Below are 18,498 nucleotides of genomic sequence, written 5' to 3'. Positions count from 1 at the left end.
TTACGCAGCCCAATGCTTTAGTCTACTAATTGGACAGCTGCGAACAAAATAGTATCCGCTAATATGTTTATCAATGGGGCTTGGTGCGCTCTTGCCATGCCCCCCCCCCCCCCCCCCCCCCCCCCCCAACATGGAATACATTGCATATAATTATTTGACGTCCTTATGCAAATTGACGACTGGTCCATACTCCATCTAGGCTATTATGTTCCATGATTAAACAGGATGAAACAGCTGCTTTACATAGTGCATTAATTACCTTAATCGTGTGTAGGCTACTACCACTCACATAAGCATGCATGGCCTTACCATTGACCACAACGATCCAGTGGACTAGACCTGAACAGTGAAATCTGAAGTTAAACTCAGAAGTTTCTGCAAAAAAAAAAAGATCAGGTTAAAATACGGATTTTATTGTAGCCTATAGGCCTACTATAGGCTATGATAAGAGCGCTGCACGGAGGAAGCTTCTCAATCTTAATTTAATATGTCCAAAAATAATCTAAATCTATCTAAATCAGCTATGGCGAGCGACATCGTCGGAGTAGAGATAGTGCCTCTTGAGTCTTTTAGGAACACGTGAGCCACGGAGCGGAGGAGGCACCAGAGAGGAGTCAGGAGTGGGAGAGGAGAGAGGGCTGGGTTAGGGGGAGTTTAAGGCACAGAGTAGGCTACACTATAAGAACAGGATGAACACTCGCCACAAGAGAGAGGGGGAGATAGCGCTGTTCAGTAAAGGTTTGGAATCGGCAGAACCAAAGCAGCACTTCACAAGCTCACGTCAGCGCACTGTGAAGAATCTCCGAATTGAAAGTGACTCTGACTCATTCAATCACTCCTCTGCTGTTTTCGACCGGCAGTTTTCTATGACACGCGGGGGGGGGGGGGGGGGAAAGAAAACAACCTTAGATGGTGAAGATCTAGTAGTAAATTCAGCACTTAAGGCGAGGACAGCTCCACTCCGGCGCAGCCAGAAATACTGAAACATTGATGCACTCGCCTGAATAACTCTTTGCGTACTAGAATGTGAACATTTGCAGTAGCCTTCTGTAGCTATCTCGCGCAAGCTGTGGAAGAAGTCAAAAACATCTACTCCCGGGGAGATCCGTGATTGGCTCAATAATGTACCAGGGGCATTTACAGGTAAGGATAGGTTAATTATTGTTTGTTTTAGCATGGGAAACAATTTGCATATTATGCTTTTACCTTGGTCGTAACACAATGACGTGAATAAGGAGCGCACTTCTAAATGAAGCCTAGTTCACGCCAAGGACATTTTTACACGAGGGACATATGCTAATCACACTGCAATCTAACTGCCAGCTCAAATCAGAGTGATACTTTTTAAGACAGGCACCGGGCTGGTAATTGTGATTCTGAGAGCTGCAGGCTAAAGTAATAAGTAATTAAGTAAAGGTATATTGTGAAAAGAGTGCGCACCTCTGGGCACCACAGCGTGTGCATGCATGCATGTGCATGCATGTGTAGCCTAAACACATCATCGTGTGTCATCATATCATTTACTCTCACCTTGACCACCGTGGCACGGAGGAAACCTTAAAGGCTTATAGTTCTGAGTCTGACTATAATAACAGCGCTCCACGCGTGCAGTTGCAGGCGCACGTGATGTCACGGACGTGTGACGTCAGTTGCCATACTGTAAATATAGGCTATAGAGACTTATGATGTTTCTTCGCAAATACTATTGAAGCAAGTATTCAGCCTCCCGGTAGGGGGAGGGAGAGAGAGACAGAGAGAGAGAGACAGAGAGAGAGAGAGAGAGAGAGACACACAGAGACAGAGAGACAGACAGACAGACAGACAGACAGACAGACAGACAGACAGACAGACAGAAGGACAGGCAGACAGACAGACAGACAGACAGACAGACAGGGGAAGAGACAGAGGGGAAGAGACAGACAGACAGAGGGGGAGAGGGGGAGAGGGGAAGAGACTGACAGACAGACAGACAGAGGGGAAGAGACAGACAGACAGAGGGGAAGAGACAGACAGACAGAGGGGGAGAGGGGGAGAGGGGAAGAGACTGACAGACAGACAGAGGGGAAGAGACAGACAGACAGAGGGGAAGAGACATACAGACAGAGGGGGAGAGGGGCAGAGGGGAAGAGACAGACAGACAGGGGGAGAGGGGAAGAGACAGACAGACAGAGGGGGAGAGACAGACAGAGGGGGAGAGGGGAAGAGACAGACAGACAGACAGACAGACAGACAGACAGACAGACAGACAGACAGACAGACAGACAGACAGACAGACAGACAGACAGACAGACAGACAGACAGACAGACAGACAGACAGACAGACAGACAGGGGGGAAGAGACAGACAGACAGACAGACAGACAGGGGGGAAGAGACAGACAGACAGACAGACAGACAGAGGGGGAGGGAAGAGAGGGAGGGAAGAGACAGAGGGGGAGAGGGGAAGAGACAGACAGACAGACAGACAGACAGACAGACAGACAGACAGACAGACAGACAGACAGACAGACAGACAGACAGACAGGGGAAGAGACAGACAGGGGAAGAGACAGAGGGGGAGAGGGGAAGAGACAGACAGACAGAGGGGGAGTGGGGAACAGACAGACAGACAGACAGACAGACAGACAGACAGACAGACAGACAGACAGACAGACAGACAGACAGACAGACAGACAGACAGACAGACAGACAGACAGACAGACAGACAGACAGAGGGGGAGAGGGGGAGAGGGGGAGAGACAGACAGAGGGGGAGAGGGGAAGAGACAGACAGACAGACAGAGGGGGAGAGGGGAAGAGACAGACAGAGGGGGAGAGGGGGAGAGACAGACAGACACAGAAAGAGAGAGAGAGAGAGAGAGAGATCATGAAACCAAAACTGAAACAGTCAGCACTTCAAACCACACATTAATGGGATAGGCATATCCCATTCCAGTATATTCACAACAATGGACCTGTTTTGGCTAAATTGAAACATTTCCATTGTGGCTGCTGAGTAAAAAGACACTGCTGTACATTCTGCTTTGTTTTGTCAATATACAGTGAATGTTTTGTGCTACTGTAGGCTAGTAGACACTCACATGTTAGTTACACCACATCTTAAAAGGAATCATCTGATAACTGAGAATTTAGAAAAAATAACTAAACGAGAATTCATGAAAAGGTTGGTCGTGTGCAGATTTTGTCTGGCCTAACTTTTCTACCTAATTTAGTTGTTATGCCATGTAGACATGTGTGTGATCCTACTGGCTCACCTGAGTACCCACCGGGAGGACGTACACTAGACGTACATATAGACTATGGGCTCCATTTGTCGCCGCCGTTACCCGCGACGCGGCCCGCAAGTCAGCCGCTGCCCAAAGCTTGCTCTGTCCCTTAATGGTATTTTGGTCCAGCGTCACCTGCTATCCATTATGCAGACACTGGTATTTGTGCCTACAGGTGTGGTCATGGGCGTGTTGGCACGCTTTCCCCCTAAATTTTGGTCACACACATTTGGGAAGGCACATAGTGGAGTTTAAAAGCACCCGTAAAGCTATAATGCCAAATTAGTTTGGTATAGCAGGAGTGTGGGGATTTAAACAATACCCTAAAAGTGAGACCGTGCATAATAGAGCAATGCGATACTTCCTGGGGGTACACAAATTCACACCAACCTTGGCTATCTTGGGGGATACGGGGTGGGAACCCAATGAGGTACGGTGGAGTGTGCACATGGTACGTCTGTGGAACAGAATACTGGGATTGAACTCTAACAGAATTGTAAGAAAGATTCTTGTGTGGGATATTTCGATCAGGGGCGCATGGGCTACGGACATGTACGATATTCTTATGAGAGCTGGTTATGAGGACCACTATTATAGTAAACAACAAGTAGAGGTTAAGGTAATAAAATCAATTATTTTTCAGGGTGTAAAGGATAGATGGGCGCTGGATATATGGTGTAAACCAAAGCTCCGCACATACTGTGAGATAAAACAGGTCTACGAGACAGAAAACTATGTACAGTATAATATGTCAAAGAAAAAACGATCCTTGTGTGCCCAAATTAGAGCTGGCATACTTGGTCTGCATATTGAGACAGGTAGATATGTAGGCACGGTGGAGGAGGATAGACTATGTAATCTGTGTGATCTAAAGCAAATCGAAAATGAAATGCATTTTGTTTTTTACTGTCCATTCTACAACTCCATTAGGGAGACCCAAACCATGAATTTGTATGGCTGGAGGACTTCGAGAGACTGAAGTGCCTGTTTCAAAAGTACACTTTTTCATTTGCCTCATTCCTTGAGAAGGCCTGGTCAATGAGGAGGAAGGCCATTTACATGTAAAATGGCCTTGTTATGATTGTTTTCGTTTTATTTTATTTTCTTTGTTTTATTTCTTTGTTTGTTTGTTCTAATAATTTACAAATATGTATGAACAGGAAGTGTCAGTTGTATTCAATGTATTCTGTGAAATGTGTCATATAATCCCATATGGGATGGGCCAAAGTGGCATGACACGAAAATAAAAATTTCATTCATTCATTCATTCATTCATATAGCGGGGCACACTGCGCGCCTGCAATGGAGATGTCCGCGGAGTCAGGCTGTGTCATCTCTCCTTATTCTCCTACTCATCTCTTTGTAATTTTCCTATAATCAGCAGAAGTGAGTGCCTGCCACTTCCATTGTGTTTATGTATAGTCAAAAAAGTTATTGTCTCCACCAGGCCGAAGGCATGTGGGGAGAGTATGTTTTGCACTCCGTCCGTCCGTGTGTCCGTGTGTCCGTGTGTCCGTGTGTCCGTGTGTCCGTGAACAGCTAATCTCGGCCACCGTTAACCCGGTCGATGCCATATTTTGCACACACACTCCCTGGATGCCAACCATGAACCTCTGCCCCAAACTTTCCAGAACGGCCTGTTATAGCGCCACCAGGAGGCCGCTTTGTGCAAAACAAGTTTTTCGATGCCATATTTTGCACACACACTCCCTGGATGCCAACCATGAACCTCTGCCCCAAACTTTCCAGAACGGCCTGTTATAGCGCCACCAGGAGGCCGCTTTGTGCAAAACAAGTTTTTGCACAGTACACCTACAGATTTTGTCCAAACATCACGCAAATTGGTACACAGTCTCTCTAGAGCCATTCAACAAAACGGGTCTTTCAGATTTATCAGACTCCATCCTGATTGGTTAAGATTGGCTTCCAAAGTTCACAGGAGTGCTCAGTTTCAAACAAAATGCTGCAAATCATGAACACATCGCGTGATTTCCGTGAAATTGTGCACCCACATTCCCACTAGGCCGAGGACGAAATGCCACATGAACAATTTCAACTCAGCCTCAAGGTGGCGCTATAACTGGCCGAAAAGTGTTTTTACCTCTAACTGCACGGATCTGTGGATAACCTGGTGGAGACCTGTGCCCGGAAGGGCACTTTTTCTAGTTTGGCTTGTGCCAGGCATTGTGCGGCGTGTACGATTCCATTTGCTCATTCTGTTAGGTTAGGTTTAGGGTTAGGGGGGGTGCAGCACAAGTGAGACTTTAAAGCAATATAGCACTGGGCATAACGGGCAATGGATAAGGGATCTCTTGAAGGCAATGGCAAGTGGCACGATGATTGGTATAATTATTGTAACACCCAAACCACACCTATGCATAATGTAACGGGTAACAGAGGTGTTTTAGGGATTTAGGCAGGTAACCAAAATACCAACTTTAGTGGGGGAACACCCCTTCCCCACTGCTAAATCCCCAAACAGTGTATTTAGAAGCCCATAGTCTTCAGCCTAGCGGAAACAATTGCATTGTCCAATTTCATATTTGAACATGAATAAATCGATGCATATACGCAAAGTGGTGATATTGAAAGATATTTAGTCGCTCAGTAATGTTTTGTATTGGAATAATTCAAAGTGAATTTACTTACTGTATGATTAAACTACTTCCAATGGCTATACCCCAGTAATTGGAAGTATTTTAATCATAAGTAAATTCACTTTGAATTTATCCTAGTTGTCCGCAGACCCCATTTGAAAACCATGGAACTATGGTTTATCTAAGCTCATCTCGCTCAAGAATCGCCTAAGGGTGGCGCCATTTCCATGGTGCCAAAACAGAATAAATCCATATACTCACGAAACAATACTGATTGGGTCGTGCAGCTGTCTGTCACGGCTGTAGCTGCAGGCTCCGCCCGGAGCCTTTAAAGCCTTTGTAGCTATATTCTAGCGACTTCTAGCGACTTTTCCTCCAGACTTCTGGAGAACACTGCGCTTGGCCTACAAGACTCTCCTTGTGTCGGAAGACCCTGGTTGGTTTTTTCTAGCCTTTTTTTTTTTTTTTTACACCTCAGTGGACAGTTGGAAAACGACACTAGGCAACATGGCTACTGGCAGTGACACTACACGGCACGACCAGACCCAGGAGGACCGTGAGCGGGTATGTTTCAGTCGCAACTGTAACAGAACCCTGGCGTCAGACGACCCGCACACTTCGTGCATGTTCTGTTTAGGCCTTGAGCACGCTCGTCAGGCCTTCGAGACACATGGTTTCTGTCCATGCTGCCTTGTCCTCACTACTAAGGACAAGGGCCGCCGCCTCTCACGGGTCGGTGCACACTTCAGAAGGATCGCTGACGACCCCATCCAGGGCCCTAACGGCGATGGAGGTCCTGACCTCAGAGCTACCCTGTCCCGCCCTGCCGTTGATCCTTGGCCCCCCCTTCCTACTCCCAGTGGTAGGATCCCTGCCAAGTCCGGCTCCACTGTGACCAAGCCTAAGGCCCGCCCTACGGCAACGGTCACGAGACGGGATTTGACCCATGGGTCTAAATCACCGACCAGGAAGGCGCCCAGGATAGCGACGAAGAGGGCCCCATCCCTCCGTTACGAGAAGGACGCACGGGCCAGACACAACCGGCGCCTAGACGTCGCCAGCCGGCTGCGTCCTTCACCAACGCCTGGACTGACAGAGCCGGAAGGGCCCGTAGTCCTGACACTTACTACAGCTCCGCCGGTGCTGCTAGAGCCGGAACGGCCAGCAGCTCCGCCAGTGATATCTATCCCCCACAGCGTATTAACGACAACTGGGGCGAGGAGATGGAAGAGGTGGATCCTCGAGACGACCTGCCCTCATACCAGGATCCCCATACGGAGGATTACACGGTCCTGGACGAGGTGTACTCCAACGACGAGGACGACGAGGACGACAGGTCCTCTGACCCCGACGTCATCCTGGACCGTGACGTACGCTTCGGTGACCTACCGGACACCGACCAAGCGGACCCGGACAACATCCCTCCACTGGATCTCCTCCCTCTGGACAAGGCAGACATCGTGGAGGTGTTCATGGTGGCGGCCATCAGGTGTGGCCGTGCATGGCCAACAGCAGCGCCCCCTCCACCAGAGGAAGAAGAATGGGGATCACGCCTCAGACAGACCGTCAAACCGGTCCCTCGAGTCAAACTTCCCTTGGCCCAAGGTTTCAAAGCCCACCTGACAGCCATGTGGAAGGAGCCGCTGACACCGCTCCCCATGCCGCGCCGCGTGGGCCTCTCCCTGGACACGGAGGACATGCCCACGGTGGGCCTCGACAAGATGCAGACCATCGACAGGATCATGGCGGCCTTCCTCCTAGACCCCTCCTCCTCCCATGTCACCCCACTGTCCAAGGACCCAGTCCTGACAGATAGGAAGGACAGGGAGGCTTCCGCAGCCAATGGGAGGCTCTACACACATTTGGCATCGGCTGGCAAGCACCTCAATGCCGCCCTCCTGCTGCACGCCAGCTTTCGCGCCAGCTTTCGCGCCAGTCCTCCCGCCCACCTACACGCCAACCCCAACGCACCAGCGGTGGTAAAGGTGGCCGCTCTGGTTCCCAACCCATGGCCCCAGACGAGGCCAGGGCAGAGGTCATAGGGAGCCGCAGAACAAGTGACACCGTTCCTGTCCCAGGGGAGACGAGACCAGACGTCTCCCCTCCCCCCCCGAGCCTGGATTCGAGTGTCCTTCCCACACTCAGACCGCCCAGGAAGAGGCGGCGGCTCACGATGCGGAGCGTCACCACGGGTGCGGCCGATCATCGAAATGTTGTTTCAAATGTTGTACATGTTTCTTTTCCTGTAATAAAGGCTTTAATGCCATTAAAAACAAAACAACAACAACATCGGGGGGACATGAACCCACTGCCAGGAGCAGCCCCCGGGCTCTCCGACACAGTGGGGCGGGACCTTGGCCTTGTGGCGGGCCTAAACGCCACTGGCAGGAAATTCTCTGGTCTTTCAGCGCTGGTTGAGGTCTCTACGGGTGCCCACCAGATTCCTCTCGCGGCGAGTGACAATCCCCGGGGAATGCACGCTCGTTCGAGCCGCTCATACGGGGTTGTCATGTCCTCGTCCGTACCGACAACACGACAACGATGTGCTACATCAACAGGCAGGGTGGACTGAGGTAATTACGCCTGCACACGTTGGCATACAGGCTTTTGACTTGGTGCGACAGACGTCTTCTGTCACTGACAGCCTGCCACGTCCCGGGACTTCTGAACGCGGGTGCAGACCTGTTGTCCAGAAGTCCCCTCCGTTACAGCAACTGGTCCCTACACCCGGGTGTAGTGGAACAGATCTGGGACAGGTTCGGGACACCGGTGGCAGACCTGTTCGCTGCAGGCGGGAACGAGAAGTGTCCACTCTTCTTCTCCCTGACAGGCTCACCAACGTTGGGACTGGACGCGATGGCACATCGGTGGCCTCAGGGCCTACTCTATGCTTTTCCTCCACTGGAGTTGATTCCCTTCACCTTAGCCAGGGTGAGGGTTCAGGGCTCGAGCGTGCTCCTAGTGGCGCCAGCCCGAGGATCCTGGAGGCAGGACATCTTTCCCCTCCTCTATGACCGGCCCTGGCAGCTCCCTCTATGGAGGGATCTGCTTAACCAGGCGGGTCACGAGATATTCCACCCGCGCCCGCAGGACCTAGATCTCTGGGTATGGCCGGTGAAGGGTCGACCCTAGTAGCCACAGGCTTGCCCCCTAGAGTCATTGAGACGATTTTGGGACCCTTCAACTAGACAGTGGTACAACATGGCTTGGAACGTGTTTGTGCGCTGGTGTGCTGCGAGGCCGGAACGGGCGGTTCCTTTTCAAGCCTCGGTGGTTCTTATCCTAACCTTCCTGCAGGAATTGTTGGATAGGAACTTGGGGAACTCCTCAGTCAAACTCAACCTGGCGGCCATATCGGCCTACCATGTGGGTACAGACAACAGACCAATAAGTGAGAACTTATTGATTCGTCAGTTCATGAGGGGTGTCAAGCGTGCTCGGCCGGTATCTAGATCCTTAGTTCCGTCCTGGGACCTGACTTTGGTGCTACACGCTCTGTCAAGAGCCCCCTTCGAACCACTGGACACAGTGGGTTTGAAATTTCTCTCACTAAAGACCGCCCTGCTGGTCGCCTTGGCTACAGCGAAGCGATCTAGTGACATGCATGCGCTCTCAGTGAGCCCAAGCTGCATGAGGTTCAGTGGGAACGATAACAGGGTTTCGCTCAGGCCGAACCTGTCGTTCCTGCCTAAGAATTTTCCTTCCGGATGTGCTCCGGTAGATTTGGCGGCTTTCCACCCGCCCCCGTTCGCTTCGGCGGAGGACGAGAGACTGAACAGTCTGTATGTGAACAGGAGGAAGGGCAGTCAGTTGTTTGTCGCATGGGACCCTCAGAGAAGAGGGACTCCCATAACCAAGGTGAGACCTTCACAATGGGTTGTGGAAGCCATACAGTTGACTTATGCCGAAAGAGGAGCACAACCCCCGGAGGGTTTGCGGGCTCACTCTACGAGGGGCATGTCTGCATCCTGGGCCCTTGCAAAGGGAGCCTCACTTCAGGATGTGTGTACGGCGGCGAGTTGGTCGTCCCCTTCGACTTTCGCCACGTACTATAACTTGGACGTGGCATCTTTTGGAATTGCTCACGCCGTTCTGGGAGCTGCCGCTAGGTGATGGGACAGTTGGGAACAACGGTCACACACGCGCACTTCAGGAGATAGATCCTAGGGCATATAAGATGGGGAACCATCAGCCCGCGTCTGAGTGCTTAGACAGTTACGCTGGCTAGCTCCTTAGATAGGTTCTTGTCTACTGGGCCTGTGGTCCAGATAGCCTCCTTGCCTTTCCTTCTCCCCACGGGCAGGGGACTGCTGGGGGAGGGATCCCGGGTCGGGCCTCCTTTTCAACTGGTGGTAGTGATACGGGGGGTTTATGTACACCCTTAGGCGATTCTTGAGCGAGATGAGCTTAGATAAACTCTGGGTTACTTTAGTAACCTCAGTTTATCAAGCGAATCGAGCGAGAGAATCGCCCTTACTACCCTTCTTGCTTAGAAAGAGCACAGAAAAAGGACTGGTTGATAGGAATGACGTCTTTCCGGCTGGTGGGCTGCTTTAAAGGCTCCGGGCGGAGCCTGCAGCTACAGCCGTGACAGACAGCTGCACGACCTAATCAGTATTGTTTCGTGAGTATATGGATTTATTCTGTGTTGGCACCATGGAAATGGCGCCACCCTTAGGCGATTCTCTCGCTCGATTCGCTTGATAAACTGAGGTTACTAAAGTAACCCAGAGTTTTGTGCTGCTACATGCTGGTGTAGTGATACTGGACACAAAGAATAGTTATTTTCTACAGCTTTAATTCCAAAAATCGGAACAAACCCTTTATAGGGAAACTTCACCCTTTTTGTATTTTTTTTTAACATATTAATAAATGTTAATGTCACTTTCCTGGGGTCTTTATGTGTGTAATCTGTGGTTTTTAGATATTTTAGATTTTAGCAGTGAGCCCAGTGTCTCTGATGTCATGGACACTGGGCTCACTTACTTCCTGGACTACATTAAGACAGCCCTCCCCCTATCCACAAGGAGGAGCATGACATCAGAGACACTGGGCTCACTGCTAAAATCTAAAATATCTAAAACCACATATTACACACATAAAGACCACCAGGAAAGTGTTCTAAATCTTCTAAACGTCATTAACATATTTTGTTTTGTGTCCCTTTAAGACAAGTTCATAGTTTCAGCATTCAGCATCCAAGTACGCTGAATGTACAATAGTTTGTGATGTCCTTGGTGCAAGAACATATTAATTACCACTCTCCTACAGAATGGGAACACACAACAGTGCACTGAAGTTCAATGCTGGAAAACAATTCAGTCCGCTTACCTTTCTACAGATGTGCAGTGTCCTTTTGACATACTGTAGAGATGTACAGCAGAACTGCCATGTAATTGAACACAGTGAGGTTGTATATACTGTATTGTCCGTATTGAAATATCCTCTGTATTTCTGAAGAATGTGCCTCTGTTACCACGCTCTAATATACTGTATGTGTGAGCATGATTATGTAGAGTACAGTAACTGTGAGAGTATAATTATGTGTGCACCACGTTCTCACGTATATCTGTCGGTATCGGTGTTATACGTAAAACCTTTTTCTTTACAGAACATCATTCAGAAAAAGACGCTTGGGGTCATTTAGAAGTTGTTATATTTCGTGTTTTCTGTTCTGGTAACCTCACCCGGTCTATGTGCCCCTGACCAAGAAGCGTAGCCCCTCACTGCTCCCGGGGCGCCATATTAATGGCATATCCCCACTGCTCCTGATAGTTATGATTGGTTAAATGCAGAGGACAAATTTCATGTATGTCGAAATGTACAGTGACAAATACACCCTAAAAAACAACTAAAGAGGACTAAATTATTATTAATAGTAGTATCATCAATTGTCAGTGTTTGATTATCATATTTGAGTTATGCACACACACACACACACACACACACACACACACACGCACACACACACACACACACGCACACACACACGTCACACACACACACACACACACACACACACACACACACACACACACACACACACACACACACACACACACACACACACACACACACACACACACACACACACACACACACACACACACACACACACACAGATAATCGGCCAATATATCTTATAGAGTGGATGTGACACACACTTCACAATTCATTAAATAGTTTGTTTTTTTGCAGGGACTTTGCAGGTCTATAATAACTTCTAATGCCAAAAGAAGTCCAAACACAATTGTACCCTTTTCAAACCTCTTGCAGCAGACCTTTAGATCCATTTGATGCCATTTATTGTCCTCTAAGCTAGACAAAGCACTTATATAATGAGACGGTGCTGCTCTGGTAGCTTTTCGTTCTGAATCCAGACTGTTTGCTTAATAATGAGTATATACTGGTCTGGACTGGTAGAAACTGGATGTATAGCCCAATACCTCTGACAATAACATTTTCCAATCATTTTCGAAATTCCATTTTGGACTTGAGACGAAAAACAGTAGTTGTGGCAATTTAGATAGTCAACTAGAAAACCAGGCAGGCTCCTTAGCTTTGAACTTCAAAAGTTGTGATAGATTTGCATCTTGCGAATCTATCTATCTATCTATCTGCCACACCCTGCCTAAGGTACTATACTGAACCTACTGTTCACGCTTCAAGAACCACCCAATATTGTTAAGGATGTTTATTGAATGAATAAGAAAGGACGAGGGGAAGGGGCATAGGTTCCGGGAGGGCTGCTGTCCCAGGAGTCTTTGGCAAGGAGATTGTTTGTATCATCTTTTGGCGTCGTCATCCCCCCCTCAGCGAGAGAGAGAGAGCTATTATTCTGGCTTTTTATCAGTGTACTTTTCTTCATGGTTTATGTTTTGACACAATGAAAAGAGATAATTTCTTTTCAAGTTCGGGCTTTTGTGAAGCCAAGGATACAATGGCCTGAATACAGAGGACTGTAATTGATAGCTTTTGAACTGTATAGGGGTTTGGTTGAGGTGGCTTGTCTTCAGGTCTACACGGTTCTTTACCTGCTATTCTCTCTCTGTTGCTTTCTACATCTGCATCAAAACCGTTTTCTTAGAAAAACACCACAGTATAGGCCTACTTGTATCAAGTACTGCTGCATTTGAAAATACATCCACACACTGATGAGGCTAGTCATCAGTATCAGAGTTTCATGTATGAGTTTAGGGCTTAATGGACCAATTAGTATATACCATTGCAGTGCAACCCCATGTAACACTTATAATTAGGCTTATGATCATGTTGTTACAAGCCGATAGGCCTCAACTGTGACCCCGCCCCCCTCTGTCTGAGCTACCAGAGTCATATAGATGAGAGAGTTACCGTTCACTTCATGGGGCCAGTCCAATTCTACATAGACTTCTATTGGCGAAGAGTGACAAAGGCCTGAACCGGGAAGTTTACTGAATGCATTGGAGTCTATGGGCTTTAGAGTGAATGAACCAGGTGACCGGGCTGTTTTCTGCCCCCTCAAATTGGCAGAACTCTCCTTTCAATGGCTCTGTGAGCCACTACCTCTGTCATGTGACTAAATAATGCATTCTATGTATGGAAAATGTATACGGCTTTGTTCAGTATTGTTGTTGGTTTTATTATTATTTATTTTTTTACTGCAAATTAGGAATCCAGAAAAGCAAAAACATTCATCTACAAATCTACATATCATCTACAAATAATATAACTATTACAAATATTAAATAAGCTGGAGTTATCATGCTCGCCCGTAGGTGTAGCTTTGGCTCATGTACTTAGCCCAGAGTCCTTATGTTAATAGGGTTAGCAGGAAGGTCTTAATAGAGAACTTCAGCTGTTTACATTGGCTAGAAACTAATGGACAAAACATTTATTGCCAATCAAAAATAATAGCTAGGGACATTTCAGCACATGCTCAACATAGTTAGGGACAGGTCCCTACCGTCCTTACCCAGCTCTATGCCCTTGCTATTATCACTTCATTTTATGGGGACAATTTGGCAGCTAATGTCCAGTCATTGCAAACCAGACGCCTGGTCTGATGTTAATGGTCCCTACTGCTCGCTTGCATACAGTAACAGATGCATTTATCTTGACTGCAACTATATTCACACTATATTCTTGAAGTCGTTTTCAGCTGTGTGTACAATATTTGTGAAAGTGTGCATTTTCAATTGTGTTTTTAAGTAATTTTTGGCCATGTGATTGTGAATAACACAGAAATCAGTCAGACCTAGATCAAGTAGCACTGGTACAGTATTTGTGTAGAATTGTGTAGAATGTATTCTTATCTAGAGCACCATATGGGAAGGATTCTTCGTATTCTGATCCGAGTGTCAGATCAAGTCTGAGAAAATCTGATACATCTTTGAGGTATACTATCACTGACTTACAAACATTCTTCTTAACATATTTCACTATGAAGATGTGACAGCTGTATGGATGCTAGTGGTATAAATCACAGCGGGTTGTGGGTCTTGATCTATTAGCCCTCCGTGGCTTAGAATTCTAGATGAGGCTTACATGCTCCTCTTTATAGAACAGCAACACAACACAACGACTCATGGTGGGTGCTCAACGTCTAGCTGTTTCTCCTAGAAACAGACACCCAGAGTATCCATTCTTATCCTGTGACAATGTGGCAGCTACAGTGCTGTGCACATCCAGTACTGGGCAGATTTTTGTCAAGGAAGTTAAGAAGGGTCCCATGTTCCATGTTTTCTTTTGGGGGTGTCCTCATAATCACAACACAGTGAGCCAACATTGGGTGGATGAAAGTTCTTGGTGAGAAATAGGTGCTAGATGAAGGCCACATTTTGTCCTCATGGTTAACTGCCATAGTATTGGCTATCGGGTTCAGCCTGCATGCGCTATATCAAAGATTGGCATGACTGGTGCAGTGGTGCAGGGTGGCAGAAAGGTATAGTGCCAACCTCCTGTCTTCCATTTCTTCAATCTTATTTGATAATGGCCAACAACAGTGCTGACCTTGCTATGCTGTAACTTTGTATTTAAAAATGGAATTTGCATTCCAGGCATACTGTAGTAGCTTATGCACACATTCAGAGTAATCTTCAACAAGTACTGTACCTTCAATTCCTAGATCACCAACAAGCCGGCAATAAGGAGATGGATAGGGATTGGTAGCCGACAATGCTGTGCTTGATGACTGCGTAGGAGAGGCGTACTATCAGAAATATACAATTGAGTCAAATAACATGGAAGAGACTGTTGTTGTCAAAACCATCAAATTTAGTGAGCCTGGCATGGAGTACGGAAGTACTAGATAAGATTGAGGCGGTTTCAGTGCTTTCCCCAAGGAGCAACTGGTGTGAGCCATGCTGATTCAGTACAATTGCTGATCCATTTAATCCCCAAAAGCTATTAGAGATACTGTTTCATTCAGGTACCAGTTTTCCATAGTGTGACATTCCTGCATGACAGAACACACTGTAGACAATTTTCCTCCAACTAACATTTACTAGCATATTTCGTATATGAATGGGGCACTCTGCTGAGTTCACATCTTCACCTGGCCTACCCTGCAGGGCTGTGTAAGATGACATTGTGAGGCAGAACAAAGGGAAAAGAGACAGCCTTTGTGGCTTCTGCCCCCATACTCCACATTAGATCTGCCCACCAGTCCATTAAGGTTTACATTTTCTATGGCTATCACACACACACACACACACACACACACACACACACACACACACACACACACACACACACACACACACACACACACACACACACACACACACACACACACACACACACACACACACACACACACACACACACAAATCCGTTAGCATCTCCCTCAAGGTTGTTTTCTCTCCAGAGGCAACCTTGCTCCTGACAGAATCTGCGTCACTGACTGGAGTTCCCATTTCCCTTCCGAACCAGGACAGCAAGATTCCAGAAAGTCAGTCTGAAGTACTAATGCTGAATGCTAATGAAGCCCAACACCATCATTGCCTTGGTGGTCGACAAACAATCAAACATGAAGCTTGATTGACTTAATCAGATGTACTGACTGATGTAAGAACACATGGTCCTGATTTAAAATACACCAACACATGGTTTAGGGAGAAACAGCATTTAACCAGTTCTTATGCAGAATACATTTCAAAGTGCATCTAAATAAGATACTTAGCCTTTGTCGACAAACAAATAATATCTAAATAACATGAGCAAGTAACCAACAAACATATCTGCACACAGAAGTGTAGCATCTATCAAAATAGTCAACAAAAATGCAAGTTGCGTTTACAGACATGCAGTGTGAAAAGACAGGCAGGGCATCTTCGAAAGATGTTTACCCGTACTCTACTCGTCCTATATTTATAGTCATGAGCCTGAAAGGGGTTTCCCACGACCGAGGTGGTCAACACTAAGCATGATGAAGGGGGACGTGGAGGCTATTCTTCCAGACAGGCTCCTTTAAATCCTGTCCGATTAAAAAACCTTGATTAAAAACTATTTAATTGGCCTGTCTATTTCAGGCAACAGGATAATGAGTACAACCAGGTGGTATCCGGCTGGAACAAAAAGCCCTGCAGACAGTGCTATACTCCTGGCCTCAAGCGGTAATAGGGCAATGAGCATGGCTGTTTCTCCCACAGGCTGCAGTGGCTTATGGGGCCAAAGCTTTACCAGCCACAGTTGCTATTTTAGCACACGAATAGAACACAAATTGATTTGACTGATTATTATATCAGTCACTTTGACAGGTAAACAGCCACAGCCACAATTTAGTGGTATTTGGCTGGTGACTGTAGTGTGGGGATGGAAGCTGATGTTATACAATCAATCATCCTGCCATACCAGTATATCCATCATATTTGTGAACATTAAGTTCATGATAATTAAACATTCATCTTCATGATTCATCATAACTGCAGGTCCTATTATCTTGCACCTGGTATGTCATAAATAAGCCACTTTTGTCACTTTTCTGGAACAACCTATTTTCTGATCATACTAATAGTCTTACAAGTGAGCACTTTCTCAGCACATCAATAACATTTTATGATTATATTGATGATATTATTGATGATCTTATTGAAAATATTTGTTTCTTTCAAACCTTGTAGAATCTTGCAATTACATATTTTCATCGTGTATTCTGGTTTGACAGAAGCCACACGTTTTGAGAAGTACTCATCTTTCACAATATAGAGCGGTTACACATCCCCAACCCCGGTGATCATTTTGACAATCAACTTGGTCACACTTTATTGATGAGTTTTGATGTTTTGATGCTTTGAAGGAGTGCAGGCTTGAACTGATATATCATCGCCGCTGGTAGAATCACTTGATGTCACTATCGGGTGTGTAAATATTAAATTATTCATGTTTAGCGTTTCGGGGTCACACCCCTACTGAAAAAGACTCATGTGCGTCTTCTGGCCCGATTAAATCGATCTCACCTTGGTATAGTCTCTCCACTGACTCACTGCATGGAGTCGATTACAACACACTAATTGCAGAACGTCGTTTCAACTATAGTCTCGCATAGCCAGCCAATCATAGATTGTTGCCTACTCATAAGTCTGGCAACGTCGAAATTCAGCGAATGGACTAAACCTGGGTGCTACAGCAGTTTTTAATTCAGCAAATGGGCTAAACCTGGGTGCTACAGCAGTTCTTTTGTCAGCAGTCGGCAGACGTACCGGTAGGTGCCCTCAAAATGGCACATTTTGCCCACACTGAATGGTGTTTGTGTTTCTGTGAGGGGAGAGAAAGGGATTTGTTTGTGAAACCCCTTGGTTGTTAAACCTCTGTTGGGGTCCTGCCGGCAGAGCAGGAGAAAGCCGACTAAGAGGAGGACTAAGAGGGATTCAAGGATACATCAGCAGCGGTTGTCCCATAAGCTGATTGAGGAGGCAGGGAATTCCTGCTCTGCTTGGATTGCATGGGAATGTAGTTATTCACTGTCATCAGGGTTTTAATGCTGTCCTTTTCTGTTTGAGAGCATCTTGGAGCAAGATGAATGATAATGAATGAATAATGCACGACAAGAGACAAAGGGCAGAACGAAGAGGAGAATGTAAACTCCATAAATAACCAGGTTGGAACTCTTATCGTCCTTTGTTTTTTAATCCAGTGTTTAATCTGTCTTGACCGGCTGAGAGGCTCCTCTGGCCCCGTTGGAAAAGCCATATCGGATGTCATCTATTTCTAGTGTGTGTGTGTGTGTGTGTGTGTGTGTGTGTGTGTGTGTGTGTGTGTGTGTGTGTGTGTGTGCAAGAGAGAGACTGACTATCAAATGTACATACATTTTGTTTAGATTGTATTGTTGTATTGTGCCTTTTGCTTTGGCAATGTAAACGTATGTTTTCTCATGCCAATAAAGCCCTTTGAATTGAATTGAGAGAGAGAGAGAGAGAGAGAGAGAGATGTTGCGTGTGTGGCATGGGGCCTGCTGTTTGCACTGCTTTATTTAATTTCCTCTGTTTGAAGTGACACTGGGATTCAAATTAAAAGCCGCCAGGTATCTGTGTAAAAAGACACTGGCACTCGTCAACACAGGCTAAGCCAGGTGTTGGGTGGGTGGATACACAGAACACAAGGTGCTTATGCTAGTATGAAACATTTCCATGCTGCAGAAACCTCTTGGTCCTACAGT

At 46.8% G+C, this 18,498-nt stretch overlaps 1 protein-coding gene across 1 annotated transcript in view; it reads left to right on the top strand.

The window, feature by feature from the left end:
* Window positions 1-1,027: 1,027 nt before the first annotated feature.
* The window catches only part of pex5la (peroxisomal biogenesis factor 5-like a), a 109,367-nt gene continuing 91,896 nt past the window's right edge, over window positions 1,028-18,498 (top strand). The window contains exon 1 of the mRNA XM_083766577.1: window positions 1,028-1,143. Within this exon, the coding sequence (XP_083622703.1) occupies window positions 1,123-1,143 (21 nt within the window). The 5' untranslated portion in view covers window positions 1,028-1,122. The remainder of the gene's footprint in view (window positions 1,144-18,498) is intronic.

Source organism: Protomyctophum parallelum (genome assembly GCF_964188405.1).
Source record: "Protomyctophum parallelum genome assembly, chromosome: 6".
NCBI lineage: Eukaryota > Metazoa > Chordata > Actinopteri > Myctophiformes > Myctophidae > Protomyctophum > Protomyctophum parallelum.
Note: the sequence above shows the minus strand (reverse complement) of the source record. Positions and strands in the feature narration are given on the sequence as shown.